Source organism: Phocoena phocoena, chromosome 12, assembly GCF_963924675.1.
Source record: "Phocoena phocoena chromosome 12, mPhoPho1.1, whole genome shotgun sequence".
Taxonomy (NCBI): domain Eukaryota; kingdom Metazoa; phylum Chordata; class Mammalia; order Artiodactyla; family Phocoenidae; genus Phocoena; species Phocoena phocoena.
Window position 1 is genome coordinate 73,417,310 of NC_089230.1, and position 22,963 is coordinate 73,440,272.

General features: G+C 41.7%; 1 protein-coding gene and 1 pseudogene across 1 annotated transcript in view; both read left to right on the plus strand.

Moving 5' to 3' along the window:
• Positions 1-13,456, plus strand: part of UBE3D (ubiquitin protein ligase E3D) — a 103,081-nt gene extending 89,625 nt beyond the window's left edge. The window contains exons 9-10 of the mRNA XM_065888656.1: positions 10,617-10,755; positions 13,424-13,456. Coding sequence (XP_065744728.1) covers positions 10,617-10,755; positions 13,424-13,456 — 172 coding nt within the window. The remainder of the gene's footprint in view (positions 1-10,616; positions 10,756-13,423) is intronic.
• A 1,239-nt stretch (positions 13,457-14,695) lies between these two features.
• LOC136131901 (cytosol aminopeptidase-like) overlaps positions 14,696-22,963 on the plus strand; it is a 46,679-nt pseudogene continuing 38,411 nt past the window's right edge.

Consider the following 22,963-nt stretch of genomic DNA (forward strand, 5'->3'; position numbering starts at 1 on the left):
TGTGGCATATATATATAATGGAATATTACTCAGCCATAAAAAGAAACGAAATTGAGCTGTTTATAGTGACGTGGATGGACCTAGAGTCTGTCATACAGAGTTAAGTAAGTCAGAAAGGGAAAGACAAATACCATATGCTAACACATATATATGGAATTTAAGAAAAAATAATGTCATGAAGAACCTAGTGGTAAGACAGTAGTAAAGACACAGATCTACTAGAGAATGGACTTGAGGATATGGCGAAGGGGAAGGGTAAGCTGTGACAAAGTGAGAGAGTGGCATGGACATATACACACTACGAAACGTAAAATAGATAGCTAGTGGGAAGTAGCCACATAGCACAGGGAGATCAGCTCCGTGCTTTGTGACCACCTAGAGGGGTGGGATAGGGAGGGTGGGAGGGAGGGAGATGCAAGAGGGAAGAGATATGGGAACATATGTATATGTATAACTGATTCACTTTGTTATAAAGCAGAAACTAACACACCATTGTAGAGCAATTATACTCCAATAAAGATGTAAAAAAAAAAAAAAAAGGGCAGAAGAGCTAAATAGACATTTCTCCAGAGAAGACATACAGGTGGCCAAGAGGCATATGAAAAGATGCTCAACATCACTAATTATTAGAGAAATGCAAATGAAAACTACAATGAGGTATCACTTCACCCCAGTCTGAATGACCATCATCAAAATGTCTACAAACAGCAAATGCCAGAGACTGTGTGGAGAACAGGGAACCCTCCTTCACTGTTGGTGGGAATATAAATTGGTGCAGCCGCTATGGAGAACAGTATGGAGGTTCCTTAAGAAACTAAAAATAGAGCTACCATATGATCCAGCAATCCCACTCCTCAGCATATATCTGGAGAAAACCATAATTCGAAAAGATACATGCACCCCAATGTAATAGCAGCACTATTTACAATAGCCAGGACATGGAAGCAACCTAAATGTCCATTGACAGAGGAGTGGATAAAGAAGATGTGTTGCATATATACAATAGAATATTACTCAGCCATTAAAAAGAATGAAGTAATGCCATTTGCAGCAACATGGATGGACTTAGAGATTATCCTGCTAAGTGAAGTAAGTGAGACAGAGAAGAGACAAATATCATATGGTATCACTTATATGTGGAATCTAAAAAGGTGATACAAATGAACTTATTTACAAAACAGAAACAGACTCAGAAAATACGTAGAAAACAAACATGGCTACCAAAGGAGAAAGGTTGTGGGGAGGGATAAATAGGAGTTTGGGTTTAACATATACACACTACTATATACAAAATGGACAATCAACAACTGTATAGCACAGGGAACTCTACTCAGTATTCTGTAATAACCTAAATGGGAAAAGAATCTTAAAAAGAATGGATATAAGTATATGCATAACTGAGCCACTTTTCTGTACGCCTGAAACTAATACAACATTGTAAATCAGCTATACCCCAATATAAAATAAAAAGTAATAATAATTTAACAAAAAAACTTTGGTTATAAATGAAATATTTTTGTTATTTTAAAGTAAAGTATTAAACAAAAGCTTTTCTGGTTGGACCATCAAGAAGCATTGTGTTGCTATCTTCCTATTTCTTAGGCTACAAAATGCAAGCTTTCCTCATTTTAACATTCACAGATAATTTCTTATTATAGTGTAAATTTGTTCATAGGATGGCAACATTTTTCTATTCACATTGTGTTGTATTGCTGTTAAAAAAATAAAAAAAGACAAGTTAGCTTTTGTAGCTCCCCTAATGTCAGTAAATAAAGGTGCTTAACTGCCTTTCATCAGCTCCTGAGAATAACTTGAAAACCTTTCTAGAATACTGATTTCTTGAGTATCCCACATTTAATACCCCATTCCCACCCCCACTTACACACACATTTATACAGGGCTGATTATCCACATTTTCAGTGTCTTTTTCATACTTTGGTCCCAAATATTGAGAATAGTCTCTCCAAAATGAACAGAATGTACAATAGTGAAAGCCAGTTATCAGAGATAGCTCATTTCAAGGGTATGGTGGCAAGGAAAGGGAAACTATATATTTAATAATTTTTAAAAAATTGTGGCCATTGGGGGTTTCAGTGAACTTGCTCTCAGGTTCCAAAAGCTTTCATTTAACAAGATCTCTTTCTGCCTTGGAAAAATTTAGTCAAACATTTCCCTCTTTGACTCAAGGTGCTCACCTAGGGGATACTTCTTAATCCATAAAACCTTTGAATAGAACTTTGGAGTATACTTGCCAGTCTCCCTAATCACATCTCTTTAGGGTGTGCTAATGGGTAAATGATAGATATAAAATTTAGGAGACTCTGTGGCCTGATCTGGTAGATCTTACGGTTTATATTCATTTTATTAAGGTACAGAAGAGTCAAATTGTTACAGGGGAATTGAATTTAAGTTGGTAGAAGTGAATTTTCTCTATGCAAGATAACTTGGAAATTGATTCTCTGACCTTACCTGAAATGGGTGTGGCCATCTGGGCTTTCACGTTACCAGAGTTACTTTGACATGTGTAAGTTAGTGATCTTGACATTTGGATTCTCATCTCTCCTCATAGAGTGACAGAATTTTTAGTCATCAGGATGTATCTTATGATGAATCAGAGAGAGCCACTTGTGATGTAGGGTCATGCAGTCCAGTTACTAATAGCTGGGATACCAAGATTGGCCAGGCCTGATTCATCTAAATGAGTTACACCATTGCCAGCTGCCCTCTCGTGAAGGAAGAGTGTCTGGATTTTCAAGAGAAGGCCATCTGAGAGTGGACTTAGGAAGAGTTATAAAGAGTAGCCAGGGACGCTGAAGATGACGGTATTCAGTAAAGGCAGCGGAGAGGAGGGGTGGATGGTGCAAACCACCAGGAAACACCCCTTCTGAAGCCACGGGCTGATACAGCTCCGATAGATCATCTCTCTCTTCTCTGCTGAGACCAAATGTGTTTTCACTGAACATCTCAACACGGTCACTGCCAACCGATTTGAATTGAGAAATGAAGATAACCTGTTTGTTATACCAGGTCTAGGAAATATACCAGGTCTAGGAAATAATAAAAGAAGAAGTCTTAATCCATTGCTTCGTACTTCATGCATCATAAGCACTTTTCCATCCACATTGGCAAAGGACTTAAACTGTGGGACAGAGTAGGTAGTGTTGATCAGTGGACGTGTTGGCTGCGGTGGCACCTGTTGGGACAGGGAAGCTAGGGAGCCCCAGTGTGAGGTTTATTTATGAGAATGTCATCAGAGTGGACCTAATTTATTACATCCCAACCTCATACATTGACTTCAGTTACTCAGGAAAGTGGTTAAATGATTGGAAATGCATTTCTCAGTCTCCTTTTCAACTAACTTCCTCTGGTAATGGATTGAGATACAAATGTGAACCAGGAAACTTTCTCTTTAAAATGCTTCAAAATTTTTTTCTAACTGGTTATACTTACTAAAATATGCTAACACAAATACAATGATGTATAATTAGTTGGAACTTTTAAAATATGTTATCAAATATGGTAAATTAGAAATCAGATTTTGACCTAAAAAAACAGTGGTTCTTATGCTGAGGTCCATGAATCTTAAAAACATTATGCTAAGTGAAAGAAGCCAGGAAAAATAAGTTCATATATTGTATGATTTCATGTATATATGAAAGGAGGGCATGAATGGGCTTGGGGAATTCGGTGATCTGAGAAACAATCAAAATTCTGTGCAAAATTTTCTTTGTATAAATAAACACCTTTGAGGGCTTTCTTGGTGGTGCAGTAGTTGAGAGTCTGCCTGCCGATTCAGGGGACACGGGTTCGTGCCCCAGTCTGGGAAGATCCCACGTGCCATGCAGCGGCTGGGCCCGTGAGCCATGGCCGCTGAGCCTGCGCGTCTGGAGCCTGTGCTCCGCGGTGGGAGCCACAACAGAGAGAGGCCTGCGTACCGCAAAAAATAAAAATAAAAAAAACACCGTTGTAGGGAGAGACTTCATAGTTTAAATCATATTATCACGGAAACCTGTGACGTTCAAATGGTTTGGAAATTGCTACTTGAAAGCCTTTTAAAAAATGAATTTGTATCCTTTGTCCTCCTTTTATAAATATGTAGTAGTTCTTTCTATTACAGTGGTTTCTGCCCTCTGCCTGTGATTTTTAAAGATTTTTTGTTTATTAACAATACCATTAAAAAAAAATAAAGCCCTTATGGCTTATGAGTTTGTTGTAGTTTCTTAGATTTTTCTGGAAAGATTCTTTTTTATAGATTTGTTTTTTACACTTATGCCATTAACACACCTTGACTTTAATTTTGAATATGGTATAAGTTTTTAAATTTATTTTCTTCCAAATATCCTTTTGTATACTTGACATTTTCTACAGTTTCAAAAAATCTGAAGGACTAACTGTCCTCTTTTGATGGACTTCTTTAAATTATGACATCTCTAATGATATTACTTCTAATTATGAAGTTTCTGGCAGGCATGTTTGTAGGGTCAGTTCTCTTTTTTAGTGATAAGGATAATGCCAGTCCGATGTGCTCAACAACTGGTATCTTGCAATATTACAGTCATTTACAAAAAGCAAAATCTCTTATTATTTTTTGGCATGAATTAATACACTTAATTTTGAGATTGCCTTGTTGGTATCTTATTTAAGCAGAACCATTTTACCCGTGCTTTCTGATACATGGGAGAGAGAAAGAAGTTTATATCTCTCTCTTGATAAGCTTATAGGTCTTAGGAGCAAAGTCTGAAAGCCATAGCTTTCAGGAATTGTGTACCAAAATCTCTTCTCTCAAGAGCCCTTTAATTCAAAGAGAGTTGAAGGACTGTTTTGACATTTGTGATTTAAAAAGCTCACTTTTTTCCTGTGATTTTCAAAGAAAACACTGTAATTTCAAAGAAATACTGTTCATCACTTAATGGACCTTATTTTGAAATTTATAAGCAGTAGTTGGTATGTGCATTTTTCAAGTTCTATTTTTACGAATTAGTAGTTTTAGAATATTTAAATATGATGGAGTTAATACAGCTTATTATAACAGATATGCCAGTACATTTAGTTGTTGCAGAATTTTGTGTTGTTGACAATATAAGAATTTAAAAATTTTTGACTCTTTGTCCAAATTATGTGTTAAATGGTTGTATGTTTTTAATGATTCTAGCACTAAGTTTTGGTCATTTGCCTGATTTGGTATTTTGACAGCTTACATTAATGAGATTATCATTGTTAAAGCTTTGAAACTGAATTTTAAGAATCTACAGGTATAAACAATATTATATTTCAACATCATTAATAAAGGCTGTTTGCCTTATTAGGTCTTTCTAGGACTGAAGTGTCCAAATCAACTACTAAAATATGAGAAACATGAGATTTAAGTTAACAAGTTGAGCTCTTTTGTACCGTATTACAGTGTGTTGGACTCTTTTGGTATAATTGTAATTTTTGGCAGAGGTGTTTGTCATTTTTGCCTTTGTTACATTAAATGACCTCTCTGTTTCCTAGAAGACTGTATCACCTTTCTGTTTTCTCAGGTTCTTTTCTTAATATTGATGGGTGTTTGATTCATTCTCAGTTTCACTATTTTTGTTAGAAGTGATGGAAAATGACTTTTTTTCTCCTTCTCATTGCCTCTTTAAAAATAGATAGGCCATAGCTGCTTCTCTAGGGAATTTTGTCAAGGCAGAAGTTTAGAAATAAAGATGGTGTGTCCTCTGCTCACATTTGGTCTCTTAGACTAAGGTCACCTGGCTGACAGCTCTGGTCTCCTAGGAAGGCTTTTCCTCTCCCAGTGCTTTAAAAATCACAGAAATAGGTTTCACTTGATATTTAGTTCATTATTCTGTTTGAAGTATCTTGTTGCTTTTATAGGTCAAATGTGATTTAGGTCTATGATGTCTTTGTAGGAAATACCAGAAATAATCCAGATTCTGGATTATTAGAATCCTGTTTCTTAAAATGTTTATATCATTAACAGTAATTTGTATTGATATTTGAGCTATGGGTGGATAGTCTCAAGTATCAGCTCTGGCTTAAACAACACATACCCTAAATAATACATAATGAGTTTGGTACTTATATTAAGATAAACTGAATTTTCTCCCTCTTTCCCTCCTGTTCTCATTTCTTTCTTCCTTAATTAGAAAAAAAAAATTAAAAACATTAACTGAAGTTTTGGGGAAAACCTACCCATAGCTCTAACTTTCCAAAAGAGTTATTTTCATTTTTCATGTATTACTTTCTCTCTTTCTCCACAGATATGGATGTTTCATGTGATTAAAGTAATGTTTTATGCAATTAAAATTGTAAGAAAATTTATAAGTCTTAACACTAAAAAAATAAGTCCTGGGCAAATGAAATGTGTACTGAGGAAAAAAAAAATAGGATAGGATGAATATTAGGATTTGAGAGCCATATTAGGTCCAGCTGGATGATCTGATGTCAAAAATAAGGCTGTTCAGGGCTTTCCTGGTGGTACAGTGGTTGAGAGTCCACCTGCCGATGCAGGGGACACGGGTTCGTGCCCCGGTCCGGGAAGATCCCACATGCCGCGGAGCGGCTGGGCCCGTGAGCCATGGCCGCTGAGCCTGCGTGTCCGGAGCCTGTACTCCGCAACAGGAGAGGCCACAACAGTGAGAGGCCCGCATACCGCAAAAAAAATAAATAAATAAAAATAAAAAAAATAAGGCTGTTCAAAGTATGAAAAAATGACATGTTCTGAGATATCTAAAATTTATCCCAAAGAGGACTCAGGAGATAGGATTTAGATCAGAGTAAGTAAAATTTTCTTCTCTCATTGCAAAACTTGATAAATATCAGATATATCTGCTTTCAAACTCTAATAATAAAATTTATATAAAGCAAAAAAATAAATAAAATTTATCCCATTATTTGCCCTTGGGCTTCTCTAATTTTTTGGATAAAATTTATTAAAAAATATCTACTATGCTTTTGCTCTGTTTATGATATAGCAAGAAAAGAATGAGATTTAGGTGGAGAGGAACATGCTTGAGTTTCTTCTCCATCACTTACTATGTGATCAGTACAAAGTTCTTCACCTTTCTGAGCTTCAATAGAGATAAAAGTTGTTAAATCACAGAATACTTTAAGATTGGATTGAAAATGCTAGTTTTGGATTTACATGCCATACACATACTTACAGTTACAGAGAAACATGACTAATTAACATGTATAACTAATAATTGTATTTTTTCTTTGTGACTATGGTTATCATTCGTGGAATGAATGTCCTTTTTATGTAAATGTTGGTGGTTTGATACATTGGTTAGGTTATGTATAAACTCCAGGGTCTTATGAGGAAACTTGGCTTATCCAAGATCACTTGCTGGTGAGTGACAAGGCAGTGCTAATGTATTTTATTTTCTATTTGAGTGTCCTTTTTGATAGGTCACACCATAGCCACCTTTTTGATAGGTCACACCGTAGCCACCATTTTATTTTCTATTTGAGTGTCCTTTTTGATAGGTCACACCATAGCCACTTAGCAGCATGTTGATACCTTTAAACAGCATTTAAACATTCCTTTGTCTGCACCACAGATCACATCAACATCATAACATTAACTTGTTTCTGATTATAAAAAATAACACTTGGAAAATAAGAAAGAATAAAGAAGAAAATGTAAGAAACAGGTTATTATATTCCTCTCGTGGAAATAACCGTTTATATTTGTGTTGCCTCCTAATTTTTTTTCTCACTGTAGAACTATTTTCGCTTACTGTGACATAGGTGTATTTTCCCATGTCCATCTTACCACCTTTCTTATTCAAGTTTTAGAATATATATGTAATAAAGTAGCAGCTTAGAAAGGATAAAATAATTTCCTACAGAAAAATGAAGATACTCTTAACTCTATCTTTTATGAGCTAAAGAGTTAAAATGCAGAAGAAACAGGCGTTGGCAGATTCCTTTACTAAGGTCCTACTTGTGGTTTGTTTGGAGAGGATAATGCTACTTACGATGTCTTCAGAGATCAGTGTGGTACGATGGGGAGAGAGCAAGGCTTTGAATTCGGGCTCGCTTGAGTGAATCCTGGCCCCATCACCCACCAGCTGCATGATGCTGGCCCATCACTTAAACTCTCTGACCTCTGGTTTCCTCACCTTTAAAATGGGATGAACATGCCTGTCTTTCAGGGCTGCTGTAGGATTAGACCCAACAACCGTCAATAGAGCGCCTGGCCCACCATCTGGATGAGATGATAGTCAGAAGCAACCTAAGTCCTAAGACTTGTCAAATTTAAGCATTCAATATGGAGAGCATGTTATAACCATAAGCCAAGATATAACTCTGTTCTGAAACGATTTATTTGTATAATTCACCATTTCCTCTTTCTCTTGCAAATATGATTACTGCCGAAAGAGGAGAAGAAAATGATGAAAAGTGAAAGTGGCTTCAGTTGATCTCTGATTGGCAGGACCCTTCACTATGAGCTGCAGCAGCCCCGGTCCAGGTTGCGGTGTTCCCTTCGTCTTGGGGGACACCCTTGCTGACGGTCTGCGGCATGATGACCCAGGGTTAGGTTTGGGGGTTTCACAGATGAGTCCCCAAGGGACATTCACGCTCCAGGCCTCTTCTTGTTGAGGCAAGAGATCCAATTCAGAAAAAGCAAATACCTTTTCAAGACCCTGAAAAAAATTTCAGAATGAAAATAGCTTTAGTCAGCCCTATTGTGGGTGATAGGGCAGGCGGTATCAATTCTGAAAACTTAAGTTGTTGATTGAACATACAATAAAAGTGAAAAATCGCTATTGCTTTTAGCCACTAAAGAAGTCAGTACCTGGGTGTATCTGAGGAACAGCAACACCAACCTTATCTTTATTTCCACACTAGCTGTAGAGTTAGAGGAATCCACAGGCCGTGGTTGCTCATCTAGGATGAGTCAGAGATGTAGACACAGCCCAGAGAAGAATGCAAGGAGGGTGGTGGTTTAGGATTGTAATAGCTACAAGTACGGTATTAAGCAGGTAGTTAATTCCCATAAGGGAAACAGGAGGATGTCTCTAAGAACTGTTACCTAAGTGGTCCTTGCAGGATGAACAGAAGTTCACCAGTAAGGATGACAGCCTTCTAGGCCCAGAAGACTGTATGAGCAAGACACAGCATGTGTAGTATATCGCAGTTCAGGGAATGGAAAGTAACCATGTGGTTGTGGGTCCTAAGGAAGGGGGAGGGGAGGATGAGCTTGAAGCCACCGCGCTAGTGCGACACTTGACTTTTACCAAAGACAGCAAGATTTTTACTTCCGTGCCAGTGAAATGTTGGGAATGTTATATACTTGGTAAAAGCAGAAAGAATCACTTAGCCAATCAATAGGAAAGAGTAATTTTTAAAACACAGAAAAAGCACTCAACTGGGCACCTGCTGAAATAGACCATTTTTTAGGAAAGTGAACAGTGTCCTATCTCAGTCCAGCTAGTAGGCAAGTGCTGCAGAGTTAACTCCCCACCCCACGTCAGAGATGTATCAGCCTAAGTAACCTGGTGGACCACACAGCTAAAGCATCTGCTATGGCTCGTCATAGAAAGTGTTAAATCCCTTATGCCCTCAACCACTGATGCTCTCTCAACTTGCAGAAGTCACCACTGGTTCGGTTAAAGGTACCTTTACAGAGAGAGGTTTAAGGAGAGGCAAACGTGTATTTTTAAGAGAAAATATATATTTAAAATACACGTATATTACTCTTTCAAAATTAGGACAGTGATAAGAGACACTTTGGTAGGGGCACAGGCAGGAAGTACTCAAGTAAATAGAAGAGTTGATAGCATAAGACCCGTGCTCTTCTCAGTACATTGTATTCTCATAATGCTTTCCTGATTTTCCCTTTACTTTAAGCACTAGATGGGAAGTCAGGAAACCAGGATTCAGAGCCAGCCACAGCGTTTTCTAAACATCTGCCTCATCTCAGACAGGTCTCTTTACTTTTCTAGCCCTCCGTTCCCTCTCCCCTCCCTGGTGAGAGGATTTTCGAGTAGGTCCCACAGGAAGTAGCAGAGCTGCTTCACGGGCCTCTCTGGAAGATGACGGGGGTCTCCAACCCTTCCCTTCCAAGAGAGCAGCTTCACTCTCGTTTGTATTATGAACAGGGGCTTTTATAAGAATTATTGATAAAAGGATTCTATCACTTTTTTAAAGTCTGGGAGAAAAAAACAGAACCCGGTATTTCATGGGGCATATCCAGGTCAGAAAGAATTTCCACATCTGGAGAATGGGATAACAGTAGTTCCATTTCATAGCTATCTGGGGGTTGAACAAGATTACTACATGTGGAACAGGGCGTAGAACAAAGGAAGCGTTTGATGTGTTAGCTATTAACCCCCCACCCCAATAGGTCCCTCACAAATGAGACTGCATTTCATACAACTCTTAAACTTTGAGTATGAGCTGTTGACCTGAAAAAAATTGCCTAATCCGTCTGTTTTCTATCAAAAACACTCTAAAAATGTCTTGTACATGTTCTCTGTGAATTTTTAGTGTAACCATTTTATTTCTATTTCTTGTACATCGCTCTTTCTCTCCCACAACCAAAAGTTTTCTCCTTACATCAGATTTTTGAAATACATCTGACCGGATGCAATGATGAAGTTGCACATATTGGTGTGTTTCAGGCTCGCCAGCTCGTGGGAAAGTGACGTCAGTGTCCACAGCCTCACCCTGCCCTCTGCAACCTGCTTGGAGCTGCTGTTGATATTGTCAAGGAGCAATGCCACATTGCCTCCCTCCCTCCGCTGCATGAATTCTTTCCAGGTAAGGCATGGCTCCTTTACCACGGCGTGATTTCTCAGTTTGACTTGTTATCGTTTTTTAAGGATCCTGTCTTTAACAGGCGCTAGCCCACGGAAACCCACATTTTCACAGGATAGTAATAACGAGCACAATGAGTGTGTTGCCTTGTTCTGTCTCTTTCTAAATGGAGCCTCAGAACTGATTAGATAATGGTCTAGTAGTGGCCGAACCCATGCCTCTCTAACCTGGGGTTTGTTCTCGTCATCTCCGTCTTTCCTGCCTCTGAGAGAAGAGGTGGGAACGTTCGGCAAAGACACTTGTGAATGCCACTTCCCTTTTCCCAGCTTTGCCCTAGAACAAGGATTTTCGGCCAGCATTAGTATCTTTGCTGCTTTTAGCTTGCAGTCAGATTGCCGAATGGAGGTTTAACGGTGGCTGCATCCTCCCCCAACTCTCAGCACTTTTTCCCTCTCTCCCCACTCCCTCCCTTCTCTGGGTATTTATCTGTGCTCCTGGTCAGAGCAGTACAGAACAGAACAACACATGTGGACTGACCAGCAGGAAGACACCTTCCCTGGTAGGCAGCTAGTTGTCACCCAGGTGGCATATGAGAATTCACATGTTGGCTGGTCACTTCACTTGTGACCATATAGCTACTGAATGTTATTGAACTTATCTGTGACTCTCAGCATTGGAAAAATATTCCCAAGCCCTCTGAGCCTGTTGAGCAGGCCACGTGCATTGCTGAGAAATGACTGAACGTGGGTGGCTTGTTTCTACTTCTGAAGGGTTGCTGATGTGTCCTAAGATAACTTCAGAATTGGTGGATATTGCTTGGTGCATCTCTGTGGTAAAACAAGACATGGATTTTCCTATGAAATACAGCTCAGGAATTTGGTAAAAGGAATAATAATAATAACTGCTCCATAATAATTTGCATCCGTATTCTCCTGGTAACTCTGTTACATTGATTGTCTCTGTGATTTTCTTCCTGATACACACATTTCGGACTTTGGCTGTGTCATACCTGTTTGAATTTATCATTACTCGATGATCAGCTTGAAGGTCCTAGATTCAAGGACCAGAGAGAACACCTTCCCATTTTATAGGAGAGGAAACTGAGACCCAGAGAGATGGAGTCAGTTGGCCAGGGAGTAGCCAGCATGTTAGAGACAGAGCCGGACTCGCCAGGCTTACGCTGGGTAACAGCTTCTGCTACCCAGGAGGTGGACGGGGTGTGAGTGGTCATATCTGCCTTGGAATGTCCACAACACCCCCTTATTATGTGATTATTGTAATTATTTGTCTACTGCCCTGAACTGGAACTGATTTAAAATTCTGTGTATCAATCCATATTTCTTCTAAGTTTTGCTCTTTGGATTGAACATTGAATAACACAAAAGTTCACCCACAAACTTTTATGGGAGATGCGAGAAACTTAACAGTGGGGGAGCGAGGCTGGAAGATGATTATTTTTTATTTCACTCCCTTCTGCACTGTTCGAAGTTTTTATATGATGGATGAGTGAAGAGCAAAAGAGATGACTCGGACTTGGAGGATTTTACAGCCTATCGGGGGAGATAGAACTGTCATCCATGGGTGATATAAATCTAGAATCATTTTATTACAAGGTAGCCTCCACGCAAGTCTTAAAGAGATTAAAGGTAAAAGAGTGATCTAGGTCGGGCGTGGGGGATTTGAGAGGAGGCCCACTCCGTATTTCTTCTCCAGGAGACGGAGGAAAACCAGCTCCTTCAAGGCGCTCACCTGGAGCACACATACACACACAGGCACGAAAGCCTGGCCCGCCCTGCGTGCCATCCGTGTTTGCTCCTGGCACCTGTCATCACAGGGGCTCTCACCATCAGGATAATTGCTGACTGTCCCTCTCTATTAGTGACTGTGCTTCTGCTTTCAGTGCATTTGCTGAACAAGATTGTCAGGGGCACACACACTTTTCCCAGTTTCAAAGGTACAGAGAAACTGGGCGCGGGTTCACAAACAATGTCTGCTAAAGAGATCTTGTCCCTGCCGTTACCCCTGGAAGGATGCATTCTTATCAAGAACACACCAGGAATTGATTTCCCCACGCAGGTCTTCACTCCAAGATAAAGGATCAGTGAACAGGGGAGGGTGTCTGTTGGGATTAGAAAGAGATGCTCTGCTTTTTCACCTTCGGAACACCTACCTCATCAGTTATTACAGTGGCAAGGAACTGGGCTGCTAATGTTGCCCGTGTTGGGGATTTACTTCTTCAAGTGGAAATTCACTTTAGTGCGCGTTTTTTTTTGTTTGTTTGTTTGTTTTTTTACAAAATGCTGTGCTGGGGCTTCCCTGGTGGCGCAGTGGCTGAGAGTCCGCCCGCCGATGCAGGGTACACGGGTTCGTGCCCCGGTCCGGGAGGATCCCACGTGCCGTGGAGCGGCTGGGCCCACGAGCCGTGGCCGCTGAGCCTGCGCATCCGGAGCCTGTGCTCCGCAACGGGAGAGGCCGCAACAGTGAGAGGCCCGCATACCGAAAAAAACAAACAAACAAACAAACCATAGAGATAAAAGAGCTGTGTTGGCAAGAGCTGTAATATAGTAAAATGACACTTGTTAAAGATACCATCTTTACATTTCCAGTTCTCTAACTTTGCAGGGCGAGTCAGTTACTGTGAGCTGCTTTTTCTGTAAAAATGTTATTTTAGGTTTCTGAGGATTCAGACAGCACTACTGCCTGAGCTCTTATCACTGCCAAATCCCAGAAGGAAGGGTTTATCTTATTAGTTAGAGCCATTAATGTCTATGAAATTCTAACTTCTTACGTTATAGTGCAACATTTCTCCCAGGCTCACAGGGATATCGTTGGGTGGTTTTGTTATACTTTTCACTTCCACTCTGGTCCAGTCCCTTAATATCCCTGGTATGATTCTGAGCAAACAATGTAGGATTTGGTTGAGAATCACATACCATAGTTGTTGCAGCCCCAAGAAGGATGGACTTACCACGTCACTCCCCGCTTACGGTCCTTCTGTGACTTTCTATTGCAGTGAGAACAAAATCCAGACTCCTTATCCGGACCCACAAAGCCCAGCAGTATCTGTCCCTACCTCCGTCTCTGGCCTAATCCCCTGCTCGCTCTTTCTCACCCACTCTGTTCCAGACACACTGGCCTTACTTCCTGCTCCCTCTCGTGGGCTGGTCCTGGCCGCCGGGTCTGTGCACTGCCTGTTCTCTGCTTCCAGGAGAATACTCTGGACCAGAGCTTTGCGTGGCTGGGTCCTCTTGTCTTTCAGGTCTCAGCTCAGGTATCCCTTCCCCTAAGAAGCCTAACCTCACCCCCACCCCCTGTCCCTTACTAAATTCCCCGCTCCCTGTCACCATTATTCTATAATCTCGTTTTATTTTCTTCATGGCTCTTTTCACTATTTACAGTGCTTTTTCTTTCTTTTTTTTTTTTTTTTTGTTTGTCTTTTCTCCTGTACAAAAATGTGTGTTGAATGAGAACAGGGAGAATGTCTATTTTTGCTCAGTGTTGCATCAACAGAACTTAGGACAGTGCTCGGCTGTAGGAAGCATTTAATAAATATTGGCTGGCTGGCTGGCTGGAGATGGGTGGACGGACGCACCAGTAAAATGCAAACTGGCGTGGCCATTTGACATTCTAGAGAATTCCAAAGGACTGAGCTAGGGAGAAGCAGAGGCACGGGCAGTACACCCTCAGGGGCAGAAGCAGCAGCTTTTTCCCTGCCGGGACAGGGTGGACTCCAAGGGTAAGGTCCAGATTTGAGATATGTCAATAAGACTGAGCATAGATGGGGGTCTGAAATGACAGCCTGGAGCTCTGTACAAATGAGAAAGCCTCGAAGAAGGGGTTGACCTTGGAAGGAGCTGGCGAGATCCAGGATAAGCAGAATGACCAGTAGACAGGTCCAGGCTCCCTCTGAGCCCTGGAGACCACAGGAGGGGAAACCGGAGTGATGCTTTGGTGCCAGAAACTGAGGCAGAGGGGACTGGGGGTGTCGACGGCTCCTTTGGAGGGGGCAGGCGGCGCTGCTGCCACTGTAACTGCTGCCAGTTTGATTCGCCTCTTGAGAGCTTCAGAGCTCTGGGGGGAGGTGGCAGAAGGCAGTTTCCATAGCCATCTTGGTGAGCAGCATCCAGCTTTTTAACCCGAAGTCCTGCAATGGCAGCTTTAAGTCTGAACAAGGTCTCTGGAAGGTAGAACCTTAGAGCACCCAGGTTGGATCCAGGACTGGGTCAGGGCCACTGGGTTTAATGGTTCTATGCCTCTTTCTTCGACTCTTGTAGCTGGAAGGATCAACTAGTCTAATGGCCTTACTTTTATAAATAAGGAGCAGAGGCAGGAAGGGTAAGTTGTTATCGGAGACTGAAACTGATTCCTACGTTAGGCTTTTTGGGCTACAACCTGATTGTCCCCGTTCCGTGGGACACAAGTTGCTTAGCATATAAATAGGTGTCACTCATAAAAAGCCACGAGATATTTAATCATCAGATAATAATAATGCAAATTAAAATAGCTAATATTTATTCAGCGCTTTCTGTATTCCAGGCCCTGTTCTCAACGATTTGTACTTATTCGTTCATTTCATTTTTATGAGAAACACCATGAGGACGGTATATTATCGATATTATTCCCATTCCACAGGTACAGAAACTGAGCCAGGGAGATTAGCTTGCCTACGCTCACACAGCTAGTGAGCGGAGGAACAGAAGGTTCAAAGCCTGGCTCTAGACCGCACCTCCACCCCCATTCTTAACCACCAGATAATGTTGCCTATTAAAAGAAGTTTGGTTAAACAAAGTTAGATCTTTTCTTTTTAGCTGCAAGACTTTTCAGGGCCTTTCAAGCGTATACAGGGGCAGTGTGACCCTCCTAGTTGAAGAATGTTGTAAATGCTTTTAAAATTTGATATCAGGAAGACTTTTTCTCGGGGCGTTTTATGGGATTAGTGCTCTCAGCACAGATGGGGAGACAGTGTCCTGTCCGATCTTGAAAGATTTGGATGACGGTGACCGAGGCAGAGCGCTCACCTTCTCAGTCTTTGTGTCAGCCTTGTTTGTCTCCCAGAGAAGTAGTGCTGCAGTCTTAGTGGATTGTCAGAAGGATAGCATCTCTCCCTTTAGTGACTAGGGGGTTCTCCTCCTGGTCTGGGCCACCTTGGTCCGAAGGTACAACAGGAACAAGCTGTGCCTGCGGCCCCTTGTGGTACATACTGACCCTGCCTGGAGGCGCAGCAGGCCCTTGGCTGAGCGTTGCTTTCCCGGTCTGCACCTACTGCCCCTTCCGTTTCACTCGCGCCTCATCCAGTCTAAACACAGCGTTGCTAGGTAGTCATGTGGCAAGGGCTCCCATTAATAGATGGGGCCGTCTGGCTCAACTCCGTCTCTCTCCTAACCGATGGCTGGACTCCCACCGAGAACTCCCAAGGGGAGTCTGCCTTGGGAGCTTACACTTAACTGAGAGATTAGGAATGTTCTAAGGCCTTGAGCTCCGAGTTCAGGAAGCCCCTTTTGTTCATTCGCATACCTTACCTCTAACTCCAAGCTCTGCCCACTGCGCCCGGCCATCCAAACTGTGTGGATGGGATTTTCCAGGCCAGAGAGCCCCAGAACTGAGGCTTCTTTTTCTTACCCAGGTAAGTTGCTACATCCTACAGTAATTTAAATGTTTCCACAGACATTATCCTTTTTAAAATCCTCACAACAACCCTCATGTTAAAAGGGGCATGGAATTCTGTGGTGGTCCAGTTGTTAAGACTCCATGCTTCCAATGCAGGGGCACAGGTTCAATCCCTGGTTGGGGAACTAAGATCCTGCATGCTGTGCGGCGTGGCCAAAAAAAAAGATCGTTTTAAAAAAATAATAATAATAAAGGGGTAGAACGTAAGTAATGTAGGCAAGATCACGTCACTACCAAAACACAAGGCTGTGTTTCAAACCTGGGTCTTCTGGTTCTGAGTCTATTACGTATTGCATCTCATGGCAGTTACATCAGAGAAAGTACCAAATGATCCTGTCATTGCCCTGGGTCTTGCACATCTTAGTTTTACCACATGGCAGCAACAGTATCTCTTCTATTAATACCGTCCTTTAGAGAATCACAGCCTTCAGCTAAGGGGGCAATATGAGCGGTATGGATCCTGGCAAATACGTTGAACTTCATCAGAGTATCGTTTTATGTGTATGCTGTGTGGCTGTATAGTGCAGTGAACATATGTAGCAGAGAAGAAACAAAAGAGCTTCATAGAGTTTATCTGTTTCCACCTGACAGGCTTAGTCAGGGAAGCTTCCTCAGCTCTTGATGGATTTGAAGTCATAGACTGTTCCACGGGGGAAGGTGAAGCTGATGAAGCGCCTTGACTAAGGGTCGCGTATACTTTTCCAGAGCAGGGAATTCTCAGTGATGTTACTTGTGTGTAGTTTGATTTTTTTTAAATAGATCTCTACTGGAGTATAATTGCTTCACAGTACTGTTGAACAACAGAGCGAGTCAGCCATATGCACACACATGTCCCCATATCCCCTCCCTCTTGCGTCTCCCTCCCACTCTCCCTATCCCACCCCTCTAGGTCATCGCAAAGCTGATCACCCTGTGCTATGCGGCTGCTTCCCACCAGCCAACTATTTTACATTCGGTAGTGTATACATTACATGTCGATGCTACTCTCGCTCCGCCCCAGCTTCACCCTCCCACCCCACATCCTCAAGTCCATTTTCTATGTCTGTCTCTTTATTCCTGCCCTGCAACTAAGTTCATCAGTACCATTTTTTTTTCTTTAGATTCCATATATATGTGTTAGCATACAGTATTTGTTTTTCTTTCTGACTTACTTCACTCTGTACAACAGACTCTAGGTCCTATTGTAAATAGTGCTGCAATGAACATTGTGGTGCATGTCTCTTTTTGAATTATGGTTTTCTCAGGGTATCTGCCCAGTAGTGGGATTGCTGGATCATATGGTAGTTCTATTTTTAGTGTTTTAAGGAACCTCCAAACTGTCCTCCGTAGTGGCTGTATCAATTTACATTCCCACCAACAGTGCAGGAGGGTTCCCTTTTCTCCACACCCTCTCCAGCATTTATTGTTTGTAGATTTTTTGATGATGGCCATTCTGACTGGTGTGAGGTGATATCCAATTGTAGTTTTGATTTGCATTTCTCTAATAATTAGTGATGTTGAGCATCTTTTCATGTGCCTCTTGGCCATCTGTATGTCTTCCCTGGTGAAATGTCTAGTTAGGTCTTCCACCCATTTTTTAACTGGATTGTTTGTCTTTTTGATATTGAGCTCCGTGAGCTGTTTGTATATTTTGGAGATTAATCCTTTGTTGTTTCACTTGCAAATATTTTCTCCCATTCTGAGGGCTTTTTGTCTTGTTTATGGTTTCCTTTGCTGTGCAAAAGCTTTTAAGTCTAATTAAGTCCCATTTGTTTATTTTTGTTTTTATTTCTGTTACTCTAGGAGGTGGATCAAAAAAGGTCTTGCTGTGATTTATGTCAGAGTGTTTTTCCTGTGTTTTCCTCTAAGAGTTTTAAGGTGTCTGATCTTACATTTAAGTCTTTAATCCATTTGGAGTTTATTTTTGTGTATGGTGTTAAGGAGTGTTCTAATTTCATTCTTTTACATGTAGCTGTCCAGTTTTCCCAGCACCACTTATTGAAGAGGCTGTCTTTTCTCCATTGTATGTTCTTGCCTCCTTTGTTGTAAATTAGGTGACCATAGGTGCATGAGTTTATCTCTGGGCTTTCTATCCTGTACCGTTGGTCTATATTTATGTTTTTGTGCAAAATACTAGCAAACAGAATCCAACAGCACATTAAAAGGATCATACACCATGATCAAGTGGGATTTATCCCAGGGATGCAAGGATTCTTCAATATACACAAATCGATCAGTGTGATACACCATATTAACAAATTGAAGGAGAAAAACCATATGATCATCTCAATAGATGCAGAAAAAGCTTTTGACAAAATTCAACACCCATTTATGATAAGAACTCTCCAGAAAATGGGCATAGGGGGAACCTACCTCAACATAATAAGGCCATATACGACAAAACCACAGCAAACATCATTCTCAATGGTGAAAAACTGAAAGCATTTCCACTAAGATCAGGAACAAAACAAGGATGTCCACTCTCGCCACTCTTGTTCAACATAGTTTTAGAAGTCCTAGCCACAGCAATCAGAGAAGAAAAAGCAATAAAAGGAATACAAATTGGAAAAGAAGAAGTAAAACTGTCATTGCCGATGACATGATACTATACATAGAAAATCCTAAAGGTGCCACCAGAAAACTACTAGAACTAATCAGTGAATTTGGTAAGGTTGCAGGATACAAAATTAATGCACAGAAATCTCTGGCATTCCTATACACTGACAACGAAAATTCAGAAGGAGAAATTAAGGAAATACTCCCATTTACCATTGCAACAAAAAGAATAAAATACCTAGGAGTAAACCTACCTAAGAAGGCAAAAGACTTGTACTCAGAAAACTATAAAACACTGATGAAAGAAATCAAAGATGATATAAACAGATGGAGAAATATACCATATTTTTGGATTGGAAGAATCAATACTGTGAAAGTGACAATACTACCCAAAGCAATCTACAGATTCAGCGCAACCCCTGTCAAACTACCAATGGCATTCTTCACAGAATTAGAACAAAAAATTTCACAATTCGTGTGCAGTTTGATTTTAACTTTAAGAAACGCACTGATATCCAGTGCCAACATTTCCATGACATGAAAACCATATACGGTGACCCTTGAACAACATGGGTTCGAACTGCATGATTCCACTTATACATGGTATTTTTCGATGGTGAATATCACTGTACTGCGTGGTCTGTGGTTGGTCGAATGTGCCAATGGATAGGAACCGTGGATGCAGAGGGCCAGCTATGAGTTACACACAGATTAACCTCCACGTTGTTCAAGGGTCAGCTGTATTCAACTTCTCAATTGTTCAGAAATTAATAATTTTACAGATACTTCTCCCATCCAGCTACTTTTTCACTACCTGTTTTAATATCTGTATCCAAAGAGGAGAAGAAAACAACACATAAAAATTTGGTTCAGTCATTTGGCCATTAGTTGGCATCTTAGGTGAAAGGCTTTGATTGTATGGAAGTTTGAAGTTGTGGTTCCAACTTAAGGATTTTTTTATAGGTATATGCAGTCTATATAGCGCTCCAAGAAATGGGTAGGCAGGGGCCTGGGAACTTTGCAGACGAGGAGTAACAAAGGGGCTACAGAAAGGGAAAGTGAGGATTCTGTCTGTACACCAGTTTTTTCCTGCCTGCTTTCAGATGTTACACTACATAAACGGTCGTCTATCATATGCCATGCTCATGTCTAGGTAAATTATAGCCTTTAATATCTTTTAAGGTGACGTTTTATTAAATGATTATAAAAAGATAATCACCTTGATGATAAAAGATTGGGAAATACAGAAAAATGTAAAGGGAGTGAAAATCACTGGGAGTCACCAGGATTGACATTTTAGAGTAATTCTTGTTAGTGTCTCTCGTTCTATATATGCACATATACGCACACACACAGAAATATATTTTGGTATAAAGTTGGCCCCGTTGGAGATGCTGGGACTCAAGTACTGGCTGTATTCTGCCTTTTCCTCTGTTTCGTCACTGGCATGAAGACAGTCAGCCTTCCTGGAGACTGTCAGAGGAGGGCTTTATAAACCAGGGTCCTGTTATCAGGTGGGAATAGAGGGGAGGGAGGCTGCGAGCCACTCCAGATGTCCAAGGGTTGCTGCAGATGGAATTAGGAGGCGGGCAGACCCGCATCAAGATGGGCAGGCGCTGGCTAGATAGAAATTGTCCTGATCCGCACGCACCGTCCAGAGATTCGAGAGCATGCAGCGCTGGTGCCCTCAGGTCCCAAGGCACGTAGGCCTTCTTTCTTTCCTTCTGTAACGCCTTCGTCCTCAGTGGGCAGAGATAATCTGGGGTTGAGTGCCGCTCGTTATATTTAGGGAATCCAGTCTCGAAGGTGGTGATTACTGCTCTGGCTATTTTCAGTCTCTCTCCTTAAAACAGATTTCTGAGAACTGCCTCAACAATTTGGGTGTGAAAAGGATGTTGCCCTAACCTTCCTTTCTGCCCCGTGGGGCGTTCTGTGGTTTGGGGAAATAAGCAGGTATCCTTAGATTCATACAGGTCTCTAGTCTGAATTCTCTATCCTCTGTCTCTTCTCGTATTGGACTCTGCTGTTTGGCCACAGTCTAGAGAATACACGGAGGGGCCTGGAAGGAGCCTGGAGGTTTCCCAGAGGGTCAGCGAGCCCAGAAGTCTTCTCGCTGCTACACTGCTTCTTTCAGGAGGCTGTTCCCCTGTCCCAGATTCCCCGCCACATGCGCTGCTCCTCAGAAATTTCTATCCTTTCCAAGGAGTTGGGCTTGTAGGCAAAGCGGGACAGTTCCCAGGCCTTCCATGGCCTTTACTCTGAGGGGCTACCACTTGGTGCGGAGCCTGGTAGGGCTGGGGCGCCTGGCTTCGGCCTTATTGAGAGAAGTAGGAACAAGGCGTAGCCCAGAAAGTCAATCATTCTGTCTCTTGTTTCGTTTGCTTGTTTTTAATAAGGTAACTTTTTCCCTCTGACTGTGAAGGGAAAATACATGCTCATGACAGAAAAATCTGGTATGTTTTTCATTAGCAAAGGAATACTTATTTGCACTTTAAGCCTGAAAGTATAGAATCTTCAAATCAAACAGGTTCAGTCCTTCACAGCCTGGCGGCAAGAGCAGGCCTGGGGCAGGGCCTGGGGAGCCTCTGTGGTTGGAGGGCACTCACTGTCTCTGTGCCTTAGACTCAGTAACTCTGAAGTGGGTGAGGGGAGGCCTGGAGGACAGATGGGTTTGGCTGATTCTGCAATGCTGGGATTATGGATGGCTCTGGCTCTTGTATGTCAGCGTCCATAGGAAACTTGTTCAAAATTCAGATTTCTGAGTGAGAGCCCCAGAGATTCTGCTTCAGTAACTCCGGAGGAGAGCCCAGGGATCTGCGTTATAACAAACACCCCTAAAAAAATAAATTAATTTTTGGAAAACAAAAAATACCCCCAAAAAACAAAACACCCAAAGCGTTTCTGAAAAAGGTTTTTGAGAACCAAGGTAAGAAAGACTTCAGTGAAAATGGAATATATTCCCACTGAAGTGAGAAATGTAAAGGAAGAAAATCTTTCAGTTATGATGAATACTTAGTCATTAGCTCAAGTAGCTTATTTTCCTCTTTTCTTCACTTTTTCTTATTAATCTGCACATTACACAGTCCCTAACAAATGAAGTAAACTGAATTGTTGTCATGCAGTTTGTTTGTTTTTTTTGCGGTACGCGGGCCTCTCACTGTTGTGGCCTCTCCCGCTGCGGAGCACAGGCCCCAGACGCTCAGGCTCAGCGGCCACGGCTCACGGGCCCAGCCGCCCCGAGGCATGTGGGATCCTCCCGGACCGGGGCACGTACCCGCGCTCCCTGCATCAGCAGGCAGACTCTCAACCACTGCGCCACCAGGAAAGCCCGCGGTTTGTATTTTTTCTTTTGCTGTCTTTTTTTTTTTCTTCTACCATGATTTCTCCCTTTCACACTCAGATGCTTGGTAGAATCCGGAGGTCATTTCTCTCTGTAACTCATCTTTGTGCCATTCAGCATGAACTTAGCATCCTCTCTCCCTCAGGGCCGTGCAGCCCTTGTAACCTCTCCTTCTCACAGCAAGGCTGGTGTCCTAGGACAGTCACTCACCCTGATATAGGACACTCAAGCTCTAGTCTCAGATCTGCCACCACCTGGATTTTGTGACCCCCAGCTAGCCAGGTAACCTCTGTGGGTCCCAGTTTCTTTGTCTGTGCAATGAGGGCATTGGGTTAAAATCTAAAGTTCCTTTGAAAGTAGATGCACACAGAGTCATTTTGTCTGTTCCCTGTTTGTTCCTAATCTATTCACCCAGACTGAATAATATAACGTTATTCCTTAAGGGGACTAAGTCCTTATTTCTTTTGAACATCTTGAAAGTGTTTAACTGAAGGAAAGCATAGATAAAGCCACATAATGTAGGGTTTTTGTTTTTGTTTTGCTCTCCAAGAGAATTGTGTCTCTGTCACAGCATCTTCCTACCAGCCACAAAGAAAGGTCAGGAATGGTGGGCTTAGGGTGCTGTCCGGCCCTCGGCTCTTCCTGCCTGCGAGACCCGGCTCACTCTTT